The 18,260-nt window shown below is 36.7% G+C and overlaps 1 protein-coding gene across 1 annotated transcript in view; it reads right to left on the reverse strand.

Annotated features, from left to right (window-relative positions):
- LOC142354317 (BCAS3 microtubule associated cell migration factor-like) overlaps positions 1-18,260 on the reverse strand; it is a 128,338-nt gene that overhangs the window by 47,399 nt on the left and 62,679 nt on the right. The window contains exons 7-12 of the mRNA XM_075406585.1: positions 10,749-10,835; positions 9,551-10,153; positions 7,032-7,160; positions 6,298-6,469; positions 5,245-5,779; positions 4,684-4,802 (exon numbers count right to left, since the gene is read on the reverse strand). Coding sequence (XP_075262700.1) covers positions 4,684-4,802; positions 5,245-5,779; positions 6,298-6,469; positions 7,032-7,160; positions 9,551-10,153; positions 10,749-10,835 — 1,645 coding nt within the window. The remainder of the gene's footprint in view (positions 1-4,683; positions 4,803-5,244; positions 5,780-6,297; positions 6,470-7,031; positions 7,161-9,550; positions 10,154-10,748; positions 10,836-18,260) is intronic.

The following is an 18,260-nucleotide window of genomic DNA, read 5'->3' on the forward strand; positions in this document are numbered from 1 at the left end:
TTCAACAGCCATAGGTATTACGTTACGTTACCGATGTGTTTGGTTTAGCATAATACCTCCAAGTCCCAGCAATTTTGTGTTCAACTTTTTTCGGCTTTGCTGACCCTTATAATTAGGGAGCGCTAAGACTTGTACAGATAACGAAATTCTACATGGTGTCGTAGCGTAACGCATGTAATACGTTAGGCTGCAATTTTAAGGAGCGTAAAAAAGAGAAGAAACAAGATATGAAGGGAGAGAAAACAGAAAAAAGAAAAGAAAGAAAGGAATGAGAAAAAGAAACGAAAGGGCGAAACGAGACAGAAGACAAAGGAAAGACAGAAAAAAGAAAAAGGGCAGCAAAACAGAACAGAAGAAAAAGAGAGAAAAGAAAGACAGAAAAGACAAAAGAAAGAAAAAAGACAGAAAAGGAAGGAAGAGAAAGAGAGAAAAGCAAGATAAAACGAGAGAAAAAATGACCGAAAAAATAGAGAGAAAAGATGGGTGGAAGAAAGAGCAAAAGTTCAAAAAACACAAATGAAACGGACAAAGGGGAAAAAAAGGACAGAAAAGAAAGAGAAAGACAAACAACAGAGAGAAAATAAATCGAGAAACGAAAGACAGAAAAGAGACAAAAGACAGAAAAGCAAGAAAAGAGAAAAGCAAGAGAGAAGTAAGAGAGAAAAACAGGAGAGAGAGAAAAGGCGAAAGGAGAAAAAGAAGAGAAAGAGGGAGCAAAAAAAAAGAGAAAAGAAAGGAAAGAGTTAAAAGAAAGAGAGAAAAGAGACAGAATTGAAAGACAGAAAAGAGAAACGCAAGATAAAAGAAAAAGAAATCAAGAGAGAAAGGAAAGACGGTAGAAAAAAGAAAAAACATAAAGGAAAGAGAAAAGAACGAGAAAACAAAGAAACGACAGAGCAACGAAAGAGAAAACGAATGAAAACAAAAAAAGGCAGGAAAAAAACAGAAAAAACAGACAAAAGCAATAGAGAAAAGAGAGAACTGAAATACAGAAAAGAAAACGACAGAAAGTAAAAAAGAGAAGTAAGCAGAAAGAAGAGAGAAAAAAAGAGAACGAGAGAGACAGAAAAGAAAAACAAAAAACTAAAAGAAAGAATACTATCAGAAAGAAATGAGAGAAAAGAAAAATCAAAGACAGAAAAGACAGAGAAAAGCAAGAGAAAAGAAAAGCAAAGAAAGAGTACAGTAAGACAGAAAAGAAGTAGAAAGGAAAGAGGAAAGAACGACAAGCTAAAGAGAGGAACGAAAAAGAGAAAAACCATTAAGAAACTAAAAGGAGAAAAGAAAGAATAAAAAAGAAAAAAGAAACGCAGACAAGTACAGAAAAAGACAAAAAAAAGCAGAACGACAGAAAAGAGAGAGAGAAAAGCAAAACAAAAGGAGAGATAAAGAAAGGAAAAAAGAAAGAGAAAAGAATGCGAAAGGAAAGATAAAAAGCAGAAGAGACAGAGAAAAAGAAATATAACCAAAAACAAAACAAATGAAGGAGAAAATAAAAAGAAAAAGAAGGAGCAAAGAAAGAAAGAAACGGAAGAGAAAAGATCTTCCTTCGAAAGTAAAAAAGAAAAATAGACCGAATTCTTCACGGCCTAACTTTTGAAAAAAAAACTGGCAACAAAAGATTCAGTTAATTAAACTTCAGATGTTCAAAACTTTTATGAGACTGAGATCAAGCAAAACTTAAAACAAAAGAAGCAAAAGATTGTTTAAAAATTGGTCACGCAAACATTCAGCGTAAAAAGTTCCGATTAAAAACATCCGCGGCTATCCAGTCATTGGCCTTTATTGCATAAATTACTTTTCGGTCACTGACATTTGACAATGACATCTTTTCGTTCATAGGCAGCATTTCCAAAAATGAACCATTTTTACATTCAGTATTCAGTCATCGACCTTTACGGCATAGGTAACTTTTCGGTCATTGACCTTTTTCAAAATACATGCGAATCAAAACGCTTTGATGTATATTTAAGAGGCCTTAAAACATGTGAAGAATAGAAGCGTAAACATAAAAGTATAGGTATTCGAATTATTTTTATTATGTAGATTGATACAAGATAGATGGTGACAGGAGAAAGGCATGGTGCACAAAAAATTGTGAAAAAAGGACGGAATTGGAGAAAGTGGAAACGGATGCGACGTTAATGGACAAAAATCTCGATAAATACGCGGCTCATCTGTTTCTTAGCTCAACTCATTGCGCTTTTGCCTCTTAACTCACAGACCCCGGTTCGAATCCAACTGTTGCCAGTCGCTTTTTGCCGAAAAGCATGTTTAGGGGCTGTTAAAATATATAAAGATTAGGAGCTTAAACATGGTGCCTTTTATGTCGACACTGAATTAATATATAGATATATATGACAGCTTTTCGGTCATAGGCAGCTTTTCGAATAATTAACCATTTTACATTCAGTATTCAGTCATTGACCTTTACGGCATAGGTAACTTTTCGGTCATTTACTTTTTGGCAAGGTCAAGTTTTCGGTCCTTGACCTTTTTCAAAATATCCGAATCAAAACGCTTTGATGTGTATTTAAGAGGCCTTAAAACATGTGAAGATTAGGAGCTTAAATATGGTGGTATAGGTATTCGATTAATTTTTAATATGTAGATTGATACAAGATAGATAGTGACAGGAGAATGGCAAGAAGCACAAAAAATTGTGAAAGGGAACTGGAGAAAGTAGAAACGGATGCGACGTTAATGGACAAAAATCCCGATAAATACGCGGCAAGGTCAAGTTTTCGGTCATTGACTTTTTTCAAAATAAATGCGAATCAAAACGCTTTGATGTATATTTAAGGGGCCTTAAAACATGTCATTAGAAGCGTAAACATAAAAGTATAGGTATTCGAATTATTTTTATTATGTAGATTGATACAAGATATATAGTGACAGGAGAAAGGCATGGTGCACAAAAAATTGTGAAAAAAGGACAAATTGGAGAAAGTGGAAACGGAAGCGACGTTAATGGACAAAAATCCCAATAAATACGCGGCTCATCTGTTTCTTAACTCAACTCATTGCGCTTTTGCCTCTTAACTCACGGACCCCGGTTCGAATCCGACTGTTGCCAGTCGCTTTTTGCCGAAAAGCATGTTTAGGGGCTGTTTAAACATGTAGAGATTAGGATCTTAAACATGGTGCCTTTTATGTCGACACTGAATTAATATATAGATAGAAGTATTGCTCTGCGGAAAAAGCGTATCCAAAACGCAAACTGACAATGAAAAGCTCAATCAAAGACATTGCAGACAGATTGCCGGAAAATAGCCGCCGTTGAAGCGCTTGATGCACATCGGGATTGAATCAGAAAAAGATGAATTGAACGAGTTTTTTCTGTTTTTTCTTTGAGTGGAAAAAATTGTTCGAATTTCGCGTGCAGTTCAGTTGGATTCTATAAACTAATTCTAATTCAGTTAATAAACAGGAAGCTAATAAGCTTAATACCAATGTCAGCTAGCAACCACTCTAATGAACTTTGATAACCTAGTTCTCAATGACTTAATGACCGGGCTTTATCGGTTTATTCTGTCTCATTTGGTTTTGTTCTTTTGACTTTGACAGTATGCACTATATTGCGTAATTCAATGCCTGAAAGAATTTAAAATCCATTCAGTTGAAACAGTGAGTGAGGTAAGTCGGAAGTCAAACGTGAAAATCGTGACTTATGTAAAAAGAAAAACGTGGTCAAAGGTAAAGCGAATTTAAAAAAGGAGAGAGTCAAAACAATAGCCGTTTGAGAGGCTGCCGGCGGCTATTAAACAGGAAACGACCAACTTCGGATGAATTGCTCTCGAACTACAGGCAGGGGCAATTAAAATTACGGGTGTAGCTAAGAATTTTTTTGTTGGTGCAAAAACTCTGCCATCACAGGGTTTCGAACCACCGAGCTCCAGAAGAGCAGTCTGACAGCTTAACAACTAAGCTACAACGGCTTTGCTCCTCATTCTCAAACAATCTCTTTGATATTAGCAAAAAACAATGAGAGCAACTAAAAAAGTGAAGCGAAAAAGTCATTTGAGAAGTAAACGAGTGTTTTAGAACAAAAGCGCAAAAATGGTCATGCAAAAATGTTTCATAAAAAATACTCCAGTTTTCAATAATTGCTTCACACTTCGCTTGATAGTAATTATTCATATACTGAGCGGCAAAGGTAAATTAGCACATCCTTAGACATCCATTATTAGACATCATTAGCGTCATCCAAGTTTCACAGCAAAAGGAAAGTTGTCACGAAATCACATTTTATTCTCATTTTATCACATCTTTTCTCTAATGTTTAACACAAGTGCAAACTTTGCCATTGAAACCTAAAAGCATGTCACATCTTGTGACAACTTTCCTCTTACTGTGAAACTTGGATTAAGTTCATCAACTTTACATAGGGATTTCTAGTAACTGAACAACTGAACGTTGCGTTTTATCTGAACTTCATAGTTAGACGAGAGGAATAGTTTAGGGGATCAATGGTGCAAAAATTGTTTTCAAAATATGATTTTAAGTTGGAGTAAAACTGCCTCAAAACTTGAATTTTTTAAATAAGGGGTGCTAACTTACTTTGGCCGTTCAGTATCCATTTTGTTTTAGTAGGCGTTCTAATTGCTCTGCACTAATGAAAACTTCCCTCGCATTTGGTACAAAACGTGAGAACAATACTCTTTTAACAGATATCCGAGTTACCATAAGCTGGCGGCCGTTCATCAGTAGCAATTGCCTTCAGTCTCGACTTGCTGTCTTCATTGGACGACGAAGATGCAACAGTACTCCAGCCTGGTTTCACCTCCTTCCAATTTGTACATCTGAAATTGTTGATTTTTTTTGATATTGTCAATTTATTCTTTTTTTACTACGATTCTGAGGTTAAAGATTTCATAACCGCACTTAAAACTGACCTTTTTCATGTAAAAGGATGAAATGCGTTGAGTAAATACCATTTAAAAGTTTCGAATCGATTTCATTCCGCTGTTAAAACTACCTTTAACCCCGACCCGCAGATTAACTCCGGGACTGTTTCGTTCGCCCCAGTAAATCTCATCAACTGCAATTGTTATATTTGCACCTTTATAATGATGCACAATAACGCAATACCAAGGACAACGTTTTAGTAGGCTATAAAACTCATATTGAGTGTAAAACCATTAGTTTGTTCACACATGCTAAGGAAAACAAATGTTGTTCAAACGGGATTCGGGAAAAGTTCCCTGTCATTTTATGTAACAAGTTGCTTTCCGAGATATCAACCTTGTTAGACTCCACTGAGCTGCAGGAGAATGCGAGACTTCAATCTGGTCTTTGTTGTTCGGATCCCTGCTAACTCTGATCGAGGTCTCCAGCAACACTGAGGGAACAGATCCGAAAAAGGTAAATAGCGAGAAACCAAATTGACTTCCTAAGGATCCGCTTCGATCGAGTCTGTAATCCGGTGGCGAAATGTCAAAATTCCCCAACGGTGCTGGAAAATCATTCGCATGATTTGAGTTGAATTCCAGTTGAAATGCGTCCAAATTAAAGCAGGGGTCGCCAAAAATACTTTTAACAGGGAATTCGCTCAAATTTAAGCCTGAAGGTATGCAAGCGGCCGGAACTGCTGAGGTTGATGGTGGCTTGATCTGGGTAACCGGGTCAAGATGCATTGGGTAGGGATATGGCGGAATTCGAGGGTGAATGGCTGTTCCATTTAGGACTGCTCGAAAGGACGAAGATCTTGGACACCCGGCCGAAGAACCTCCGGATACACCAACCGACATCAATTTGTGCGATTCGAAAGAAGGCGAGCCTAAGCATAGAAGATCTTTTCAAAGGTGTTTCATAATCTGCCGGAATTACGATATTAGTCTGGTTGAAAACAGTTAGTATGAGAGACCCTTAAAACGAAACACAAATCATGAGGTTGTGGTGCTTCAGGTTCTTATTTGAGATGAATTTACGTACCAGGTACTGCTTCAATCACAAAACAACTCATCAAACTATTCGGCACCATTCTCGACCTTTAACTATATTTTATGATTGGCATCGAATTGACATTGATCTTCAAGAAATGTTACAGAACAAAATTTTAAGAAACCAAAAACTTCCGTCCACAGGGGTATGACCGCTGTTGTAAAATTGTTTCTAATGCTTAGGATGCTTTCAAATCAAAACTTAATTTTGTTTTGTTCTTATTTTCTGAGACCGTTCATAATATCAATTGTTCTGATCATTAACTTAAGTGGTGACGGGGCTTCCACGTCCAGGTCAATCTCATTAGAAACGCAATTGAGCTCTTAACTCCAAAGAAGTCTGATTGATACTTACTTGGACTTGATGATAAATGGTGCTGAGTGACGAGTGTGCCTGACACCCCGTTCACCTGTGGCGTCATTCCTCCACTACCCGAGGAAGAGCTGGGATATCCTCCACCCACTGCCGCCCATCTGACGTCATCCAAACCAGCACTGCAGTAGAATTTGTCCTCTTTGTTCACAACCTGAACACTCAATTGGATGGAACAGTACACAGACAATGTGACTTGTGTCATTAATATCACTAGCTGTTTATTTTGGAGTTAATAACATACTATAAATAAGAAATGCCAAATAACTTCATTTCTTTTCACCTCAAAAATTTCACCCACAGTCTTAGTTTTCAGTATGCATAGGCAGTCACAATCTAACTCCGAATTTTGGATTGGTAAAGCTCTGCAGAAGATTGAATTTAATAAGGCATGGTGCCCGCTACAGGCTTTACCTACCATTATGAATAATAAAAGCATTTAAATACTTTTATTGATAATCGTTTACTTCCAAGAACTAAAACAGTCCTCACATTTTTGAAAATCAAATGGTACTGGTTCTTCTACAATCACTCTTGTACAGACATTGGCTCGATTTACTTCAAGGTCTATTTTCAGTAGTTGTACCTAGCTAGAACATCTCACAAATTTCAATTCAGTTGTGGTACATAGCTATATGACCCTGGGTAAATCTACATCGACAGATAGTTATTGACAAAATGTTGTAGTTTTGGACAAATGGTTTCAGCAAACATACCTTTGAATCGCAGTGAGTCCTGGGAGATGCTGGTCCTCCGTAAGAGTTGATGGCAAAGAGGTGAACAGTGCCCTTGCCACTACACGCCGACACCCACCTCAGATCTGGAGATATTGATATGCTGCTGATCTATAATAAGTAGAGGTAACTAGCTACCATTGGAAGAAAATACGACGGGAACGTAAACTCAGTATAACTCCTATTGAACTCAAAAGTAAGAAACCAGCAGCGCCAATTACACCCCAATTTGTTGAACTATATCCCGAATTATGGAAATGAATTATATTACCGAGTCAACAATTGAGTTATATATCCCGAAAAATTTATTTAACGACAATTTAGCGCAATAAAAAAACGATTTTAATCAATTTATAGTATCTTAATCCTTCAAATTTATGAGCGACTTTGCGACCCCAAATTGTAAACTTCATTTGTAAGCAAGGATCCAGTAAAAATTTAAAATTAAAATTTGAATTTTTAACCAGAAAATAGCCGCAATAGATTCGCAGATCGGCAGTCTAAAAAAAACAGTACAAAAGACAGACCAAAAAAAATCGTCTTTTCATTGAAGGCTGATCTGTTATATAATTTGATTAAAAATCTGTATAAGTTCTTGCTGCCTCTATTAGCTGATCTCAAATAACCTTCATTTAGAGTGACACACACCCATTTTACCTTATCTCTTTGAATTAAAGTAAATAAAAGTCAATTTCAAAGTGAGGAAGTCATTTTTGAGAGTGAGGTAAGTCAAGTGTGACCAAAAATTTAATCACGCACATGAACAAAAAAACTCGCTCCACTAAGAGCGAAAAATGACGTCAAACATGCAATTCAGTTGAAATTGCATGAACGCATGAACAAAAAGTGGCTGTGACGTCATATGGTGGCAACAAATATCATGACGAAATAAAAAAAAAACATAGCAGGACAAGTCCTGACGTACAATTCAAAGAATTTTTATTGACTAAACAGAAAACTAGACCTAGAAAGGACTATGAATGGATTAGGAAAACCATTTAGAAAATCCGATCCAAAAAATCGAAAACATAGCCGGCAGATTGCCGGAATAGCTGCGAAACAATAGACCTGCGTGCCATCTAATAGAGACAGAAACATAGATCTAAATTGAAAAATTGACGCCGCTCAAAAAAAATAGGTAAAAAACATTCAGCGATAAATTAATAAAGCTTGTTGAAATTCTTTCGAAAGAAACCTCTTGTTAGGAACCTTTACTGCACATATGAGTTCCTTTGACCTTAAACAAATTCAAATTAAACTTAAGTTTTAAAGTGCAAAAGTCATTTTATTGAGTGAGGTAAGTCACGTATGATCAAAATCTAATCGAGCAAATAACCTAAAAATTTTCGCTACGGCGAGTGAGAAAAGACGTCACGCGCGCAAATGCCGTTAGTGAGAGGAAGAAGTCATTCAGAAAATTTGACTTTTTCAGCTTTGCTGTGTGAACAAATGTAAAACGAAAAAAGAGCGTCAGACGACGAAACAAAAAAACATAGCAGGACAAGTCCTGACGTACAATTCAAAAAATTTTCATTGACTTAACAAACAACTAGACCTAGAACGGACAATGAGTGAATTGGGAAAACCATTTCTAAAAAAATCAGATGAAAAAATAACAAAAAAAAAACAAAATCAATGTCAAAATGCTGCTACGGAGAACAAAAAACCACTAGTGAGATATTTAATTTTGATTCCAACAGAAAACTAGGTCCAGAATGAGCTGTGAATGGATTGGGAAAACTATTTAGAAAAAATCCGATCCAAAAAATTGAAAAAACAGTGAAAATCAGAGTGAAATTGCCGCATGTGAACAAAAAACCACTACCGAGAAACCGAATTTTTGTTCAAACACCGTTTTCTCACTCTACTTTAAAATTAGAGCAAAAAAATTCACGCCGCAAAACCACTCGCTTTTCGCTCCATTTCCTGTTTCGGCGTGACCAAAATCATCACTCCAATTTGACTTCAAAAATCATGAAAATGTGAGAACAGATCTTAAAAAAAAAAATACAGCGCCCCAATACAATTCAAATTCTTTGAATTGTAAAAAAACCAAGAGCACCGCAATATAGCTACGCTCAGCTTACAGCTTCGCAGCTATAAAAACAGAAAGAATCAAAGCGAAATTGCCGCATGTGAACAAAAAACCACTAGCGAGAAAGCGAATTTTTGTTCAAACGCCGTTTTCTCACTCTACTTTAAATTTAGAGCGAAAAATTTTCACGCCGGAAAACCACTCGCTTTTTCGCTCCACTTCCTGTTTCGGCTTGACCAAAATCACTACTCCAATTTGACTTCAAAAATCATGAAAATGTGTGAACAGATCTCAAAAAAAAGACAGCGCCCCAATACAATTCAAATTCTTTGAATTGTAAAAAAAACAATAGAAGGCCAATAATAGCCCCAGCTATCGCTGTGCGGCTATTAATCAATAAATTTATAAGGTCACCAAGAAAAAAAAATATCTATTCGATCTAACTATGACTTGAATGACGTCATACCTTGGCCACAGTCTCTCCTCTTCTCAAAGCATACAAGTGGTGGACTGCACATTGAGAAGAGGTCCATGGATGCGGGTGAATCTTGAAAACATTGAACACCCTTCCACTTTCACCAGCAGTCGCAATCAACCCTCTGTTTGTAATCTCCAACGCAACCAGAACCTCGCCTACATACGCTGGAAAATGTGCCACTATCTCCTCAGCTCCAGCCGCATTTGATCCAGAACCATTGTAGTCATTATTCGTTCCCACAATCACATGTTTGCATTTCTTGGACGGTTTCGGAACCCTTGTCAAGTCCACAACAGTGACGATTCCAGGAACACAAGCAACTCCGCAGCTGGTGCTGCCAGAACTCCTTAGAGCAGAGTTGACTTCATTACCGGAGAGAGTTTTCAAACCGATGCCCGATTTTCCCGAAAGGGAAAAAGAGGATGAGTGGGACAAAAGAGGGCTTGAGCTGGCACTAGATAATGGTGAGGAGTATTCAGATGTATCTGACGGACTTCCACCTCCTCCATTTTGGTGAGCCAGGCCGTTCAAATTGGCAGACTTTGATCCAGACGTGTACTGTGACAGCAGATTCAATCCGGCGTTAAGACCCTAGAATAAAATTTTTCATAAAATGCAGAATTTGTAAATGACCACCGATTAATGGCAACGTTTTCTTGCGGCACCAGCTCGCATCCGCGTACCAATTTTATGAAACCGTTGTATACACAGAAATTTGATCTATGTAGAATCAGTTTTGCCGACCACTGTTATTAAAATAAATTACCTAGTCATGCTGAAACTATGCAAATCTCAACCCATAGCATAATAGCCACAGAAACTGAGATCAAACATGAGTAAGGGTCACCATCGACATGCTTAAATTTTTAGCCGCAACAGAGTATTTTAGAAATGTATACATTGGCGCAACTTTTATATCCTTATATAAAAATATGATAATTAAGATAAAATGGTACAGTCAATTGCAATTGATACTGAGGGCGAGAATTTTTTGAGCCTCAAACCGTCAATTTGGATCTCAGTCCAACAATCTCAAATCCATTCCGTTTGTGCTCTCCGCTTAGTGGGTGCATATTATTTGAACCACCAGACGCACGTGCCATATTTTTCACAGTGATTTTCTATGTAATGAAACGTGACCTGTAACTGGGTAAAGATCAAAAGGTAAAGATCCATTTCAACTTACATAGGACGCGCTTTTGACGATTGAAGCGGCGTACGACTGCTTTCCGTCTCCGCTTACACCCCCACCTGACTGCAGTCTGGGAGTCAGCTGAAACAAAGACTAATCAAATCAAAACATTCGATAAAAAGTTTGAGGTAAAATATTAATTGATTGAACGCATTCGGTATTTTCGGTTACCCTAGGCATTCTAATTTTGTGAAAGCTCAGCAAACGCAAAAAGTACTTATTCGCAGATAAACACAAAATAATACAAAAGACGCTTTCGGCAATTATCATTTAGTTTCTCCAAAATAAATGACAAAATACTATTTGATTTCTTGAGGAATACAGATACTAAATAGCTAGCTAACGCAATTAAAATCCATTGTGTAGATTCTGAATAAGAGCGCTTTATACAACGCATAACCAAGAATTCATGCGGCGAAAAGACCAGAACCAAGAAATAATCAAGCAGGAAAAAAAGCCAAAATGATCAAAAACATTTTTAGCACACAAACTGAGAGGGCAGATTGAAAAGGCATTCGATACTACCCTTCAAATTCATATCACAGTAATTAAAAGAGAATAGACAGTGTTTTCTCTTCATCGAAACGGGGCATCGACAATATTTCAAATTTGCACGCAATCGGCATCAAAATTAAACAACGCTTTAGGCATTTTGATGTAAAAATCCTGTTTATCTCATATAATTAACCCGACTGTCTTGAGTAACCGATAGCAACTTAGTCAGAAAAACTAATGGCCGAATTTTTAGTTTAAAAAGTTAAGTATTTACAGCAATTTAAGTAGATGTAAGAAAGATTTAATTGTTTCAAGAGCCTTCGTTCTATGGTTTCGTAGTTAAATTATCTTTTCAGGTACGCGAAAAAATATTCTATTTTCAAGTTCTCATTTCAGCAGGGTTAACCTATAGCACAGTCTTCGGATTGAGTAAAATCATAGCAAGTAACGCAAAGAACGTAAAAAATTTCGTTTGTTTATAGCCTTTTCTTTTCTAGCCTAACATTGCCTATGATGATTGAAACGCCATTATTGTCACTTTCAGATCAGTAACCCAAAGTGTGATAAGAAAGCCACAAGCAAGTACTTCCCTTTGTGTACGAAAGTCCTTTGAAATGAGACTTTAAAAAAAAGATTTTTCACTACAAGTTGCTTGAGGTCCTAAATCCCAAACTTTCGATTACTTTTCTTCTGGTTTTTGCACACAATTGGCCTTCCTGACAGGATTCGATTCCAAGTATCCAAACCGGCTCTGGCCGAAATGAACCAGTTAAGTGCACTTCTCTCTGAAGCACGAAACACTGCAGACGAAAACCACAAGATGAACAAGACTTTATTCAAGTTAGAAACAAACGCAAGGGAACCAGAATTTAACCAAAAAAAACTCTGAACCAATCAGACCAGTTTCAATTACGATTATTCCAAGACCAACACAACTCCATTTTGCCCGTTCGATGAAAAACAAATGCCTCAACAAAATTCATTGCATCGGGGAACCTCCAAATAACAATGACTTCTTTATCTAACCCGAAGACCAAAATTCAAGAGAATGTCTGATGAATGCCTCAAATATGCAATTTGATTTTCCCAACACTTCTATTAACGCAAAAAACAATCTGCCGAAAGCCAAGTCTAAACCCAGTTTTATAATTGCAAATGTTCAGCATACAAGAAAACGAAGTGAAGGAGGAACTTCAACAACAATGCAATGAATGTTATCAAGGTGCCACCGGATAAGCAGGGCCACAGGAAACCAACAACACTGATTCCCGTTATAACTGATTCTTCAAATCAAGTAACAACCGCAGTCAAACATGGCCTAAAATAGGCTGGGTACTTCAACGCGGCGAACCAACTGGAACAACCCCACATTAAACATTGCTTCTAATGTCCAAAGTTTGGCCATTCAGCAAGCAATTGCAAAGGGGAATTGACATATCTACGATGTGCAGGCGATCAAAAATTACAAAGCTGCAACGAATCAAACTAACATGCAAAACTCTGGTGACTCACACGCAACTGTGTAGAGAGGCTGTCCCGCATATCAATACTCCGTCTCCGTAGCAAATAAACAAACAAGAAAGGGAAAAACTCAAGTGCCAATTCAAAGAGTTCCTCAAAACACTCTCTCAATAACCACTATAAAAATTACTGTCCTAGTTGTTGAAGTTCTCAGTGGAAAAAAACAATTTCAATACAATATTCATAGCGATATAATCAGCGCCGTTAGCAACGGTGCCTCAAGAGTGTTAACGAAAGAATAGACGGACAAGAGATTCACGGTAAAATCAAACCTGAGGAAAACTTAACACAACAAACATGAGTCAGTTGAGCAGCCAACAAAATCTTTAACAAAGACAATCTTAAAATTACTCAATGAAACTGTCGCACATGAAAATTTGTAAACGTTTCGTACATGAAAACTATTTTCTTGCAACAGAAACAAAAGCGAGCAGTTTCCATGGGTCTGTTATCAGAGCAACGAAGGAGAAAAGGGTTAAAGGGGTCAGACCAATAATATCTAGGGAAAGCAGCAACGGATAGGCATTAGAGTTAAGCGGTGTAAACTAAAAACACCACAATCATTCGAAACTAATGGAAAATCAATGTCTACAATTCACCCAATCAGGACATAAACTTAAATGAAATATTTGACAGAAACCTCCAGGACATGTTAATCTCTGGAAATCTCAATTCTCCATCAAGAACTAAACTGAACCTATAACGAAAACGGCGAAAAAAATTGCTGACGATAAATAATTGATGACGAAAAATAATTAATTGCAGAAAATTGATGACGATAACTTCAAACTACTGTACAACGGTTATCCAACCTACCAATCAGATCATCATAAGAGCCAGAGCATGCTTGATTTAAACTTCTGCCTTTCAGTCTTTAAAAAATTTTACAATTTTCAAGTAACACAAGACTTTGACAGCGATCATTCAGCGACATTTACAACAGTCAAGCTGAAACTTCAAAGCCAGTTTGATATAGAAGCAAGAATCAATTTCATGAAGTTCAAGAAGCATGCAAAGGATGAAACATGCAAGAAGCATGCAACTATAAAGTGCCAAGGATGACACATTCTATTGTTTCTAAGGGAAACCAACTTCCGACAAAGAGAAATTAGAAGGGCAAAGAATGGTTCGAATACAGACAAAACAGAAAGCTAATTGACGCAGCAAAAAAAGCAGGAAATAAGGAGTTTTGGAGAGCAATTAAAACCCTCACCAGCGATAAACAACAGCTAAGCAGATTATATTAATAAATAACGTTCAAAGACAAAGTTGCTGTAACTGACCACAAAAAAGTTAAATGTTTAAGAGCCTTCTGAGTGCGACAATCAAAGAGCACCAAAACGAAAACGAAGAGCTGGGAAATTATTTTCTTGGATTATAGAAAACGAAAAGACTTCTATTAGAAACCGATCCAAACTAAAAAACTGAAGACAGTTCCAAAAACGTTGAAGAGTTCATTAAAATCTTGTAGCACACAAGTAAACCATGTCCCGGACAAGACAAAATAAGTTCCAAAAACGTTGAAGAGTTCATTAAAATCTTGTAGCACACAAGTAAACCATGTCCCGGACAAGACAAAATAACCTATCAACTAATGAAGGCGCTAACAAAAGACATTAAAACTTTCAAAAAGCACACTTATTTCATGCTCAATCAACTCTTACATTCCGACTCTTTGGAAAGAATCATAAGTAATAATGCTTCGAAAACCTCACAAGATAGAAAGAAAGCAGCAATTTATAGTCCAATTAGCCTTACCAACTGCATTGGAAAACTCTGTAAAACTGATGCTAAAAATGTCATCCTAGGCCACTGTGAAGCAACTAAAGGCTTTGGACTACAACAGTGCATACAGAGAGCAACTGATAATCTCATTGTATTGACTCAGCATGTAAGTGAAGCATACCAGTGGTCAGAAATGGCGGGACTTGTTTGCCTTGATAAAGAAAAAGATTTTGATGCGATCTGGAGAATAGGGTTGATTGACAAATGTGACAAACTTGGTGTACAGAAAATAATCATCATTCTTTCCTCTCAAAAAGAAACGTTGACGTGAAAATCAAGAACACAAGAAGTAGAAAAATTCTCACAAACAGCAGGTGTCCCTTAGAGTAGCGTTTTGGCGCCTATAATCTTCTCAATTTAAGTCTCAAACATTTTAGATACTCCAGCTCCAATTTCTCTATTTGTAAGCTTAAGCCTGTATATCAGCGGAAAACAAATTGAAGAGACCAAAACTATCAAGTTCTTAGGAACGACAATGACGCCACACCTCAACTGAAATGAATATTGTAAAGACAACAACCAGAGCAACCAAGCGAATCTTCCAGCTGTGGCGCTTAAGCAGAATGTTGAACAAGAAAGTTTACTTTTGCTGTACACGTCGTGGATCCGACCATTAATTCTATATGCAAAAGCCTGCTGGCTTAACCAATTGCAACTGTCATCTCTAACATGCAGAAAACAAAAGAGCACTGAGAAAATATTCGAGGAAACCTCGATGGTATAACGTACGAAAGTCGCACGAAGAATCTAACTCGCATAGCGTAAGAAAACTTCAGATCCGATTGGCAAAAGCATACATCAGGAGAAAGCGTACACAAAAGAAAATTGAACCAATTTTGCACATTAAAGACGAAAAGGCAATGTCCAAAGAACAATTGCAAAAGCACCTTGGACCTTTTGATTGGGTGAGCTGCCTGACAATCAAGCTGCCTATTTTCTTCGTACTTATTTAGCAATTAGAGATCACCTGATTTACAGTTTCTCAATAACGAATAACAAGCTCAATGCAAAAATTGACACAAATGCATTACCCACGAAAAATGAACAAAAACTATACCAAAACGCAATTCTCCAGCCGAAAAGTGTTGATATTAGCGCAATACATCAGTTTACGAAATGAAAATCACAGCGGGAGTTCGATCCCCCATGCGCCACAGTTGTCTCGAGTAAACAGACATAGCAGTTGTCTCGGGTAAACAGACATAACAGTTGTCTCGAGTAAACAGACATAGCTCAACTATACTCTTCTTTTAGTTTTAGCTTAATTCACTTTATTTTATCTATTAATTTTTTCTTTCTTTTTCCTTGACAGAAAACAGTTCTTCATTTACCCTCGTGCCTAACAATAACAACTAACAACTGTAACCGGGGCTAGCCAGAGATACACAACGACAAGAAGTCACAATCAGAAGCCAGTAAAACCCTCCACGGTCTTTAAAATGGCTCCGTACCCCAGTAACAGTGCACAGTTTAGAGCCAATGGCCCGAACTCAAACAAACTCTTGAAACTGCTATATTAATAAAACTAACTGTTAATCGTTGTACATGATTTTTTGATGGTGAATTGTCAAACCAATGTTTAAAAAAGTTTTGACGTACTCTTTTCATACGGAACTAGACTGCTCTGTAGATAATACTACTTGAAGAAAGAATATACAAAAAATAAAGCACTTGTAATTTTTACCTCCCAAGCGAATGCTAAAGAGAAACTGATGACATCGCGTCAACGTATCTAAACGCTGAAAACGAAATCAAATAAAAATCCAAAATTCGATTTCAGAAGTCAATTTGCTGTAAATGCGTGGCTTCAATTTCTTCGAAAACTACTCAGTTTTCAAATAATAAAGCTCTACTTTTTTTCTAGTTTTATGAATATTGAAGAACATTCATGAATTTTGTTGTCTCACGCTTTTTTTTACTTTCCTAGCCAGTTCATCAAAACTTAGCTAATTATGCCAATGTGTTCACAATGATTTAGCAACGCTGTTTCGTTGATCTTGACCATTTTATACCATGAAGAGTTCTTGCTATTGAAAGCAGGCTTTGAGCTTATAGCATACTCATTTTTTTCGATCAGCTATGCTAAAACCGTTAAAAAAGACATCAGTAAATATTTACTCTGGATAGAGAACTGTCCAATCTAATATTTTTCTCAGAACAGCAGAAGTAAAAGTAGGGACACAATAAAGCTGAAAACTATCAAATTTACGTATTATTTCTTGGGCTACTACTTGTTGCCGAAGAACAATTCTCATTCAAACTTTCAAAGATGCGTTTGTCGAAATTGGGAATTCTCTCTTTGGAGTAAAAAAAAATGCATTAAGATATACTTAGCTACTCATCTCAATTGTTATTCTTAAAACTGTCAATTTTGAGATCCAGAAAAGCGAATCGACTATTGTTCTTTTATGCAACGTTATTGTTTATTTACGCCTTCAATAAAAATCAACCCCGAGCTAGGGCGCGCAATAAACTACACTGACTTAAAATGTGGAATGAAAAATTATATGGAAACAGTATCAGTGCTTTCCCAGTATTCTAGTCCAGCTTAAGGTGACTGAAAAATAAATCAGAGTATTGACGTATAACAAACAGAGCCGGCAGATTGCCGGAATAGCTGCGAGAGAATAGACCTGCGTGCCATATAAGAGATACAGATCTAAATTGAAGAAGAAAATTGATGCCGCTCAAAAAACTAGGTAAAAAACATTCAGCGATAAATTAATAAAGCTTGTTAAAATTCATTCCGCAGAAGCCTCTTGTTAGGGACCTTTACTGTACAAATGACTTCCTTTGACCTTGAACAAATTCAAACTTAACTTAAATTTTAAAGTGCAAAAGTCATTTTATTGAGTGAGGTAAATCACGTATGATCAAAATCTAATCACGCAAATAACATAAAAACTTTTGCTAAAGCGAGTGAGAAATGACGTCACGCGCGCAAATGCCGTTAGTGAGAGGAAGAAGTCATTCAGAAAATTTGACTTTTTCAGCTTTGCTGTGTGCACAAATGTAAAACAAAAAAAGAGCGTTAGACGACGAAACAAAAAACATAGCCGGAACTCCGGAAGCGACTCGAAGCCTCAAGACTTCACAAAAAAAACCGTAAAGGTAGCTGAGGTCATTACCTTTTGTAGTAGAACATTAACTAAGTACCTTCCAGGTCTGATTTAAAAATTTGGTGAAAATTGAACCAGTGTCACCAGGAGAAACAAAATGCAGCAAAATTTTATATTATCGAAAACGTTTGGTAACATTAAAAAAAGTCCGAAACAATTAGGATGGTCAAAAAACTGATAGGCCGAGAAGGCTGATAGGGCTATCAATTACCCTTCAATAATTCGTGATTCTAATCCCAAAAAGATTGCGAAATCAAACGGAAGATAAAAAATAACTTAGAAACTAAGTTAAATTTTTCAAAAGAATGCTCAAATTCAGGAAACAGAAGACTAATACAAATCGATTTCAAATCACAGCAAATGAGAAAAACACATACTTCTTCCTTGTTGTATATGTTCTAGACATGATTATATATTAATTCAAAAAATAAATTAATCACAGAAAAGACAAGCAACAGAAAAAAAATTCTGTTGGCCAAAAACCGTTTAAAAACAATACCAAAGCCGGGAAAAATTGCAATAAATAGTAATGGAAATTTTGTCAAAGACTTTTTAATAAACTCTCGATACTCTCAGTACTAGCCTT

The sequence above is a fragment of the Convolutriloba macropyga genome, chromosome 15 (assembly GCF_964194025.1).
Source record: "Convolutriloba macropyga chromosome 15, txConMacr16.3, whole genome shotgun sequence".
Classification (NCBI taxonomy): domain Eukaryota; kingdom Metazoa; phylum Xenacoelomorpha; order Acoela; family Convolutidae; genus Convolutriloba; species Convolutriloba macropyga.